Source organism: Aythya ferina, assembly GCF_964211825.1.
Source record: "Aythya ferina genome assembly, contig: HAP1_SCAFFOLD_96, whole genome shotgun sequence".
NCBI lineage: Eukaryota > Metazoa > Chordata > Aves > Anseriformes > Anatidae > Aythya > Aythya ferina.
In genome coordinates, this window is record NW_028181422.1 from 24,904 (window position 1) to 36,441 (window position 11,538).

The following is an 11,538-nucleotide window of genomic DNA, read 5'->3' on the forward strand; positions in this document are numbered from 1 at the left end:
GATGGTCCTGTAGCTCAGAGGAATGACAAAAGTGACAGAGCTGCACTGGTCAGTCTTCACCAAGGCACGGTCCCTTTGCCTCCTGGCACCCACAGGATTTCTCTGGGAGTGCACAGGTAATGTAAGGGAGTTCAAGCATCCAACACCTGTCATAAGCATTAGAAGTGTTATTGAAAGCTAAATTAAAAAAAAAAAAAGGGGGGGGGGCAAAAAAAAATAAAATAAAATACCTGCAGCTCTGCTCTGCATTGGGTTGTTGACAACAACACTGAAAAGCTCATGGATGTGACAAGTGGACGGCACTTGAGTTTCTCCCATCTTCCTGCTTCCATCCTGCAGCACAGCAGGAAGGACTCCTCTGGAGCCCACAGCAGCCTCTGCTCCCAGTGCCACTGTCAGCCAGCACCAGCTGGAGCTCAAGCAAGAAAGCTGCAGAAAGGTTCTCCTGCAAACAAATGCTCGGGCTGGGGGTGCTCTAAGGCTTGTAATAAGTCTCCCTCAGAGAAGTGTGTACTAACTTGTTCTGCCTTATCCTCTTCAACAGACAGCTGTGTTTAATGTCAGCAAATGCCCAACGTCAGCACCGTGAGTGAGTTCCTCCTGCTGGCATTTGCAAACAAGCAGGAGCTGCAGCTCCTGCACTTTGCGCTCTTCTTGGACATCTACATGGCTGCCCTCCTGGGCAACGGCCTCATCCTCACCGCTGTAGCCTGCGACCACCGCCTCCACACCCCCATGTACTTCTTCCTCCTCAACCTCGTCCGCCTCGACCTGGGCTGCATCTCCACCACTCTGCCCAAAGCAACAGCCAATGCCCTCTGGGACACCAGGGCCATCTCCTATCAAGGCTGTGCTGCACAAGTCCTTTTCATAGTCTTCTGTTTTGATGCAGAGTATTCCCTTCTCACTGTCATGGCCTACGACCGCTATGTTGCCATCTGCAAGCCCCTGCATTATGGGAGCCTCCTGGGCAGCAGAGCTTGTGCCCAGATGGCAGCAGCTGCCTGGGGCAGTGGCTTTCTCAACGCTGTCCTGCACATGGCCAACACATTTTCCCTGCCCCTCTGCCAAGGCAATGCTGTGGACCAGTTCTTCTGTGAAATCCCCCAGATCCTCAAGCTCTCCTGCTCAGATGCCTACCTCAGGGAAGTTGGGGCACTTGTCTTTAGTGTTTCTTTAGTTTTTGGTTGTTTTGTTTACATTGTGGTGTCCTATATGCTGATCTTTAGAGCGGTGATGAGGATGCCCTCTGAGCCAGGCCAGCACAAAGCCTTTTCCACGTGCCTCCCTCACCTGGCTGTTGTCTCTATGACTGTCAGCACTGGTTTGTTTGCCTACCTGAAGCCTCCTTCCGTCTCTTCCCCATCCCTAGACCTGGCGGTGGCATTTTTGTACGTAGTGATGCCTCCAGCAGTGAATCCTATAATCTACAGCATGAGGAACCAGGAACTGAAAAATGCTCTCAGGAAATTACTTTCATACATACTTCTTAAGCATCATTAATATGCTCACCAGCCTAAAAATACTGAGCGAATATCTCACAAAATATTTTCTGATTTTTTTTAATTTTTTAATTTTTATTTTTTAACGTGTGATAGTATTATTTTAATTTAAGGGAATTTCTTCTTATCCTCCTACATATTGATTTTTATTTTGACCTAGTCATCTACGGTACTTCAAGAACCAATCTTCCAGTGTAGATAAAGACAATAAAGAAGCCATTAGATATTCACAGCTCTCAGATCCCATCTCATTCTCCCAATGGAGAAGGGGCTCAAGGCCAAAAGCACTGCTGTCACATTTAGGAATAGCTCAGCTGGCTATTGGGGCTGCCCATCACTACTCAGTGGGGCAATCTAGAGCTTCACAGACTGGAATCTGGAGCTGCTCTGTGCCTGGGCCAGGCCTCTTGTGCTGGCCCTGTGGGACACAGATACTCTGTGCTAGGGATCTCCCAGGTAAGAGACCAGGGCTCCTGCAGCTTCATGGACCTCCATCGCCTGAGCCATGGCTGGCCCCAGCCTGGGGACTGCTGGGGAGGCCCAGAGCCGCTTTTGTCCCAGCAGCTGAGGTGCCTTGCGAGGGGCTGGGGCTGTGGTGGCCATGCCCAGAGCCCTGCAGCAGCCTGCAGTGGGCACTGCCCTGGGGCCAGCCCAGCCTGGGCTGCTGGGCTGGGCTGGGCATTGGCCGGCAAAGGGCAACAGCAGCGTCAGGGAGTGGTGGGAGCATGCAGGGGAGGGCTCCCAGCAGGGCTTGGTGCTGCAGAGCCAGGACTGCGTGAAGGGAGCCCAGAGCTGGAGGGGCAGGGGAGAGGAAGCTGCTCTGGGCCCTTGCTGGCCTGGTCAAAGCAGAAAGGGGGCCCAGGGCATTTGCCCCCTCACCGCAGCCTGCCAGGACCTGCAACGCACTCATGGAGCATCCAGGGCCAGCCAGCCCCTGCATGGGGATCTGCTGCCCGCCTTGCCCCGGCCCTCTCCAGCGCCCTCCTTGCTGCTCTCTGATGCACGCCAGCACCTCCCCATGCGTGCCAGCCAGCACATCTGCTGAGGGCCAGTGCGGTTGCTTCTGGGGCAGGGAGCTCAGCATGGCCCTTGCAGCCCCCTGCCCTGGGCCTGCCTCTCCCCTTGGCCTCAGCCCCGGCCCCGGCCTTGTCTCTGCTGGCAGGAGCGCTCTTGGCATGCGCTTCCTGGCCTCCCCTCACCAGCGCACAGTTGCTGCCCACTCAGGCTGCTGGCACAAATTTGTCCTCACCAGCAGCACCACCCCTTGGGCTGCTTCTCCTGGTGTTGCCCACACCACTGTCTTGACTCCTTGTCTCTGCTGGGCCCCACCTTCCACACCCAGATGTGCCCCTTGGCTGTCATCGCCTTCTCCCCTGCCACATGGGGTGACAGTGCCATAGTGGGACATGTTTCCAGTGGGCCGTCTACCAGACACAGTAATGAATACTATGAGCAGGACTAGAGGGGTCTTGCTTCCAGCCAGGGGGATGCAGGGAGGAAAGGGACAATTGGGTTTACTGGACTGTGTACATTTAATGGCCTGGCACATCAAACCCACAAATGTATCAGGCTCTACTGGACACCGGTGCACAGTGTACCCTAACGCCATCAAGACTTAAAGAGGTAGAACCCACCTATATTTCTGGAGTGACAGGGGGATCCCAAGAGTTAACTGTCTTGGAGGCTGAAGTGAGTCTAACTGGGGAGGAATGGCAAAAACACCCCATTGGGACTGGCCTGGAGGCTATGTTCATCCTCGGAATAGACTGCTTCAGGAGAGTGTAAGGAATGTTTCAGCAATTCGTGTCAATAGAGGGCTTGAAGGGTAAACCTTGAGTTTCTGATATCTGGGGGGGGGGGGGTCAGAATAACTGCTAACTATTTTGACTATTGCATGGGACTAGTCTCTAGTCTCTGTATCTGGCCAAGAGATTAAGGAGAAGGGGAAAGCTGAAGGACAACTGAAAGAGAAAGCTTGCATGGGACTCTGCACAAGTCTCTGACATCCGGCCAAGATGGACAAAGGGGAAGGAAAAGAAAAAAGCCTGGGAGGAAGACTATGAGCCTTCAGCATGAGAGACCCCCCAGAGGGACCACTGGAGACTGATACTCATGTGCCAGTGGGAGGGTTCGGATTCTGGGAACTAATTATAGTAACCCTGCCTTTACTAGAAGTAGTAATGAATATGTATTAGCCTAGGAGCATAAAAACCAGCTGCTTGATGTAACTGGTGTGCATCTTGGTGGAGCAGAGACTCCTGGCGCACCCAGTGCTGTTTGCTTACCTCTATTTGCTTAAAAATTTGTAAACTTTGATTGTAATTCTATCTGGGACTTAGTCATTTATTACAAGAGGGTACTTCAAAGTTCCAGAGGGCACCACTGGTGGGGCTTTGGCATCACTGCCTTGGAGACTGGGGACAGTAAACAGTTGTCTACCTTGCTTGGCCTTCCACAGAATCCTTCAGTTGTGGGTTTGCTGAGGGTTGAAGAACAGCAGGTGCCAATGGCTACCATGGCGGCACACCTGAGACAGCATCATATCACAGAATCACAGAATCACAGAATTTCTAGGTTGGAAGAGAACTCAAGATCATTGAGTCCAACCTCTGACCTAACACTAACAGTCCCCACTAAACCATAACCCTAAGGTCTACATCTAAACGTCTTTTAAAGACCTCCAGGGATGGTGACTCCACCACTTCCCTGGGCAGCCTGTTCCAATGCCTAACAACCCTTTCGGTAAAGAAGTTCTTCCTAAGATCCAACCTAAAACTCCCCTGGCGCAACTTAAGCCCATTCCCCCTCGTCCTGTCACCAGGCACGTGGGAGAACAGACCAATCCCCACCTCTCTACAGCCTCCTTTAAGGTATCTGTAGAGAGCAATAAGGTCATCCCTGAGCCTCCTTTTCTCCAGGCTGAACAAGCCCAGCTCCCTCAGCTGCTCCTCATAGGACTTGTTCTCCAGGCCCCTCACCAGCTTCGTCACCCTTCTCTGGACTCTCCCAAGCACCTCAATGTCCTTCTTGTAGTGAGGGGCCCAAAACTGAACACAGTACTCGAGGTGCGGCCTCACCAGAGCCGAGTACAGGGGGACGATCACCTCCCTAGCCCTGCTGGTCACACTGTTCCTGATACAAGCCAGGATGCCGTTGGCCTTCTTGGCCACCTGAGCACACCTCTGGCTCATATTCAGCCGACTATCCACCATCACTCCCAGGTCCTTCTCCGCCAGGCAGCTCTCCAACCACTCCTCTCCCAGCCTGTAGCTCTGCTTGGGGTTATTGTTTCCCAGGTGGAGGACCCAGCACCTGGCCTTGTTGAACTTCACGCAGTTGACCTCAGCCCATCGGTGCAGCCTATCCAGATCCTCCTGCAGAGCTTTCCTACCCTTGAGCAGATCGACACACGCACCTAACTTGGTGTCATCTGCAAACTTACTGAGGGTGCACTCAATGCCCTCATCCAGATCATTGATGAAGATATTAAAGAGGACCGGCCCCAGCACCGAGCCCTGGGGGACGCCACTAGTGACTGGCCTCCAACTGGACTTGACTCCATTTACCACGACTCTTTGGGCCTGGCTATCCAGCCAGTTTCTAACCCAACGAAGTGTGTGCCAGTCCAAGCCAAGAGCAGCCAGTTTCTTGAGGAGAGTGCTGTGGGAAATGGTGTCAAAAGCCTTGCTGAAGTCAAGGTAGACCACATCCACAGCCTTGCCCTCATCCACCCAGCGCATCACTTTGTCATAGAAGGAGATCAGGTTCGTCAAGCAGGACCTGCCTTTCATAAACCCATGCTGACTGGGCCTGATCGCCTGCTTGCCATGCAAGTGCTGCGTGATGACTCTCAAGAGAATCTTCTCCATGAGCTTTCCTGGCACTGAGGTCAAACTGACAGGCCTGTAGTTTCCTGGGTCTGTCCTCCGGCCCTTCTTGTAGATGGGCGTCACGTTTGCTAGCCACCAGTCAACTGGGACCTCCCCCGATAGCCAGGACTGCTGATAAATGATGGTAAGTGGCTTGGCCAGCTCCTCTGCCAGTTCTCTCAGTACCCTTGGCTGGATCCCATCCGGTTCCATCGACTTGTGCACATCCAAGTGCCGTAGCAGGTCACCAACCAGTTCTTCATGGATAATGAGGGCCACATCCTGCTCCCCATCCCCTTCCACCAGATCAGGGTACTGGGTATCCAGAGAACAACCGGTATTGCTGCTAAAGACTGAGGCGAAGAAGGCATTGAGCACCTCCGCCTTTTCCTTATCTCTTGTCACTAAGTTTCCCCCCGCATCCAGTAAAGGATGGAGATTCTCCTTAGTCCTCCTTTTTGTGTTGATGTATTTATAAAAACATTTTTTGTTATCTTTAACGGCAGTAGCCAGATTGAGCTCCAGATGAGCTTTGGCCTTTCAAATTTTGTCCCTGCACAGCCTCGCAACATCCTTAAAGTCGTCCCTAGTGGCCTGCCCACTTTTCCAAAGATTATAAACCCTCTTTTTTCTCCTAAGCTCAAGCCACAATTCTCTGTTCAGCCAGGCTGGTCTTCTTCCCCGCCAGCTCGTCTTTGGGCACGTGGGGACAGACCGTTCCTGCGCCATTAAGATTTCCCTCTTGAAGAGCACCCAGCCTTCCTGGACTCCTCTGCCCTTCAGAACCGCCTCCCAAGGGACTCCACCAACCAGTGTCCTCAGCAGCACAAAGTCAGTCCTCCGGAAGTCCAATACAGTGGTTTTACTGGTCCCCTTCCTGGCCTTGCCAAGAATAGAGAACTCCACCATTTCGTGGTCACTCTGCCCAAGACAGCTCCCGACAATCACATCCTCCACCAGTCCTTCTCTGTTTGTGAAGAGAAGGTCTAGCGGGGCACCAAACCTGGTAGGTTCACTAACCAGCTGCGTCAGGAAGCTATCTTCCACGCTCTCCAGAAACCTCCTAGATTGCTTTCTCAGGGCTGTGTTGTGCTTTCAGGATATGTCAGGGAAGTTGAAGTCCCCCATGAGAACAAGAGCTGAAGATTTTGCAACTTCTGTCAGCTGTCTGTAGAACTCCTCATCCGTCTCCTCATCCTGGTTTGGCGATCTATAACAGACCCCGACCAGGACACTAGCCTTGTTGTCCCTGCTGATCCTAACCCAAAAGGACTCGACCTTGTCATTCCTAGCCTCGAGTTCTACAACATCGAAAGACTCTCTAATATAGAGAGCCACACCACCACCCCTTCTGTGCTGCCTGTCCCTTCTGAAGAGCTTATAGCCAGTCATTGCAGCACTCCAGTCATGAGACTGGTCCCACCACGTCTCCGTGATGGCAACCAAGTCGTAGCCTGCCTGCCGCACGATGGCTTCCAGGTCCTCCTGTCATGCTAACCTCCAGCTCCTCCTTACCATGCTAACCGGGACTCCCTGATTGCCATCCATGAGCTAGTTCATTGACTGGAGAGCCAAGGTGTAGTTGTAGAACTTAGTAGCATGGTTTAGTGATGGACTTGTCAGTACTGAGGCAAAGTTGCATGACCTGGGTTACACATCCTTGAGCAGTGTAAGGCAAAATGCAATTCTTTTTGCCTTTTGCATCTATAGCACAGGAAGCATGACTTTGCCCTACTCTATTGACTGGGCAGGTCTTTTCACATTACTCAGTTTATGTTTCTGTGACTGGAAGGGGACAATTTCCCAAAAGAGGCCTAGCTTGTGGGTACAACTACAGCCACTTGAAGAAATATTTTCTTTACTTTTCTTCCAGAGTTTTCCACAGAAGACCCATGAGAGACCATGGATGTCCAGGTGTTTACTAATATTCAAGCAGAATTTCTCAGATTCCAATGGTTATTTCAATTATTTTATTTTATTTTATTTTATTTTATTTTATTTTATTTTATTTTATTTTATTTTATTTTATTTTATTTTTATTTATTTTAATATATTTTATTATTTATTTTGTTCCCAAAGAACACCTGACTTTTCTTAGAAAGGGTTTCATGTGCTGGGCTGGGCTACAGTTACAGGGACAAAGACCACTGCTGGCAGTGGAGGTGTCAGACCTCCAGACTTTGCTTTTCCTCCTGATAGAGGTCTCCAAAGAAGTCACCCTGGATGAACAGCAATAGAAGAATGATGCTCAAAACTGAAATGCAGCAAAATTCAGCCTTTAAAAACAGAAAAAATTTGTATTAGGTGCTTTTGGAAATCTTCCTTTTTAAATACACCATGCAAGTTCTGCAATTAGCTGCACAAGGCGTGAAGGTTAGAAGAAAACTATGGAAGAGATGTTAGGAGTTTCTTCATTTTAATGAAGAAACACGCCAGCACCTTCTGCCTTCTCCTCTGCAGGCTGTCCTATGCTGTCCCACACTTTGCCCTATTTCCTGGAGTCTGCAGAACCCCCTTCTCAGTTCACCACCTTGCTCTCATCCCTTGATTTCACCCATGTATCGTCAACCCTCACCAGCTGTTCCCTGAAACACAAAGCCATGGTCTGATCAGAGGGTCACCTCTGACACCATGGCTCAGCCCTTTGAGGGACATTTCTTCTTCCTCATGGCCAATGCATAACTTCCAAGGTACACTCCCTGGAAGTCTTTCTCTCCTGCTCTTTCCTACTACTAATGGAAGCTCCGTCAGGATGGAACCATTCCTAAAAGGCATCCCAACCCATCAGGCTCCTTGCAGCCTGGCAGCCAACCAGGCACATGTCACCTCAGCAGCATCTTCCAAGCCATGGGCCTGCTGCTGGCCTTGCAGTTTCTTGGCTACACACAGCCAAGCTTTGTGCCTCCTGCTCTCCAGTCATGGACTCAAGCAGAAGGGACAGGACAACCCATATGGGGGCCTTCTTTCTGTCTGGGTCCTCCTGGGTATGGAGGAAGAGGGGATCCCACAGTCAGCATGCCAACCAGGTGCCTTCTGCTTGCCTTCCAGGGCCACTGGCAGATGTCAGCCCAAAAGTACAGATCCCAGGGAGAAGGCAAGGCTGACCTGTCAGCTACAGACAGAAGTGACCTCACAGTCCCTTTCCATGACACGTTCCTGCTGCTGCCCTATCCACTGCAGAGGCAGAAGTGACCTCACAGTCCCTGCCACAGTCACATTCCTCCTGCTGTGACAGGAGATCCTGAGGTAGAGCTGGCAGTGCTGCTGTGCAGAGCCAGGGACTGTGGTGCCCTGGGACCCCCGGGAATGCTGCTCGGGGGGGCAGCAGACCCAACTCCATGGGGATCTCTGCTGCTGAGCCCCTCTCCATCTGCCCTGATGGCTCAGCAGCATAGGACAGTGCTGGGCAGGACAATCGGGTGTCTCTAAGGGCACAAAGGGCAGGCAAGTGCTGCACCAGACCTTGCCCACAGCACTTCAAAATGCTTATCCTCAGTTACTCTGCAGTCTTATGGGCCTTTGCCTGATGACTCTTCACCACCACTTCTGGCATTGCAGAGCCCTGCTTTAGCCCATTGTCTCCTCAAATTCGCCTTTTCCTTTACCAAAACCTTTTTTGGATGATCACTCATTTTATGAGGTTCTAATCACTGCCCACTGAACACCTTGTTCCTGCAGATCTTCTGACTTCTCCTGGCAGCTCCAGATTCCTCTCCAGGCCTGCATCGGCCATCAGCCCCGCTACAGGGGTGTAGTCCCATGCAGATGAATCCAGTTGTCTACTTTGGCAAGTGCCACCATAAAGAGAGCTCTTGGTGCAGTCCTTGATCCCTCACAGATCACCCTGGGATTTTCAGCCTGTGTTCTTTACTCCATGAAGAGGCCCAGAAAACAGAAGAGCAAGGAGGAACCCCTTCTCTCTATTCCAGACAGTAGCATTGGAAGAGGCATCCAGGCTTCTTGGTTTGCCCTGAACAGCCCCTTTTGTTACTGTTTGGTTTTTGTTTGGTGCTAGCAGGGAGGCCAGCTGTGACAGAGGACTGCACAGTGCCTGCTGCTGCCTGCTGGGACATGGATGCCAATGCAGAGACAACAGGACTGGCATCAAATTACATGAGATATAAAGTCTAACCCAAATACAAGAAACACAAGAGACCAATGTGGAAGCCAAAAGAAAACAGCAGTGAAAAGGCCACATCCTGCTGCTGGCCATGGCTCCAGGGAAGCAGCAGCCCCGACCCGAAGGCAGCAGAGAGGCAGAACCCAGCGGGCAGTGAGGGGCAGCCCCGAGGGCCACCAGGGCTGCTCGTTCATGTGTCAGCTGGGCTCTTGTCCCTGAGCCCCTCCTGCGTGCCGGGGTTTGCTCCCCCAGCTCCAGAGGAGATGGGAAGAGATGGCAGCTGAGACCAATGAATTTCTGCTGGATTCTTTATTGTCTTTATCTACACAGGAAGCCTGGTTCTATAGGTAAATCTTTAACAAGTAGAAGGCTAAGAATAATATTATTTATATCAGAAACAATAGTTAGTGAAAATAATAACACAGACAAATGTAAACTAAGAAAAAAAATTCTGAGAAAAATAGGTGTTTCTGATTATAGGATAATTGTTATAGGTGAAGAAGCTGAAGAACATGTATTGAAATGGCGTCCTCACTGCATCCCTTAGTTCCAGGTTCCTCATGCTGTAGATGAGGGGGTTCACAGCTGGAGGCACTGGTGATGGGAAGAGATTGCAGTTGAGACCAATGAATTTCTCCGGGTTTCTTTATTGTCTTTATTTAAACATGAATATTGATTGTAAAGGTATTTGAAATTATTGACTTAATAATAATAATAATAATAATAATAATAATAATAAAATTAAGAGACTTAGAATAACATTAAATCAAAGCCACAAGTTAGAGGAAATAATAATAAAGAAAATTACTTTCTAGAATTTGCATGGAGTCTTTTTTTCAGAAATCCTGTGTGTCCTGTTAGTATTATATGCACATTATTTCTGCTGAAGAAAGATGTATTCAAATAGTTTCCTTACTGCATGCTTGATCTCCTTGTTCCTCATGCTGTAAATGAGGGGGTTCACTGCTGGAGGCAACACTGAGTATAGAACAGCCACCACCAGATCCAGGGATGGGGAAGAAATGGAGGGAGGCTTCAGGTAGGCAAATATGCCAGTGCTAAGAAACAGGGAGACCACAGCCAGGTGAGGGAGGCACGTGGAAAAGGCTTTGTGCTGGCCTGGCTCAGAGGGCATCCTCAGAACTGCCCTTAAAATCTGTACATAGGACATCACAATGAAAACAAAACAACCAAAAACTAAAGAAACACTAAAGACAAGTGCCCCAACTTCCCTGAGGTAGGCATCTGAGCAGGAGAGCTTGAGGATCTGGGGGATTTCACAGAAGAACTGGTCCACAGCATTGCCGTGGCAGAGGGGCAGGGAAAATGTGTTGGCCATGTGCAGGACAGCGTTGAGAAAGCCACTGCCCCAGGCAGCTGCTGCCATCTGAGCACAAGCTCTGCTGCCCAGGAGGCTCCCATAATGCAGGGGCTTGCAGATGGCAACGTAGCGGTCGTAGGCCATGACAGTGAGAAGGGAATACTCTGCATCAAAAAAGAAGACTATGAAAGGGACTTGTGCAACACAGCCTTGATAGGAGATGGCCCTGGTGTCCCAGAGCAAATTGGCCATGGCTTTGGGCAGAGTGGTGGAGATGCAGCCCAGGTCGAGGCGGACGAGGTTGAGGAGGAAGAAGTACATGGGGGTGTGGAGGCGGTGGTCGCAGGTTACAGCGGTGAGGATGAGTCTGTTGCCCAGGAGGGCAGCCAGGTAGATGCCCAGGAAAAGCGTGAAGTGCAGGAGCTTCTGCTCCCGCATGGCTGCAAATGGCAGCAGGAGGAACTCACTCACAGAGCTGCTGTTGGACATTTACAGGTTCTGCCACGGAGTCCTGCTCAAGACAGAGGAAGACTATTTACCACAGAGTTATGTGAGAGGAATAATTTCCATTTCTCTTTTAAGCCTCCCTCTGCAAATATTTGTAGACCTTTGGCGGGTCTTTTTCATGCCATATTAGTGATGCTGCCTTAGGGCCTCCATGGGAGCAGGCAACTCTGCTCTGGACAATGCAGGAGTCAGTCCTGACCTACAGCAAGAGATGAAGAA

The 11,538-nt window shown here is 50.6% G+C and overlaps 2 protein-coding genes across 2 annotated transcripts; one reads left to right on the plus strand and one right to left on the minus strand.

Annotated features, from left to right (window-relative positions):
- Window positions 1-567: 567 nt before the first annotated feature.
- LOC311428579 (olfactory receptor 14A16-like) lies at window positions 568-1,503 on the plus strand (the record flags this gene model as incomplete). The annotated part of the gene is made up of 1 exon (XM_084539961.1): window positions 568-1,503. One exon carries the CDS (start codon window positions 568-570, stop codon window positions 1,501-1,503), a length of 936 nt encoding a protein of 311 aa, XP_084396087.1.
- An 8,862-nt stretch (window positions 1,504-10,365) lies between these two features.
- LOC311428580 (olfactory receptor 14C36-like) lies at window positions 10,366-11,250 on the minus strand (the record flags this gene model as incomplete). The annotated part of the gene is made up of 1 exon (XM_084539962.1): window positions 10,366-11,250. One exon carries the CDS (start codon window positions 11,248-11,250, stop codon window positions 10,366-10,368), a length of 885 nt encoding a protein of 294 aa, XP_084396088.1.
- Window positions 11,251-11,538: the final 288 nt, after the last annotated feature.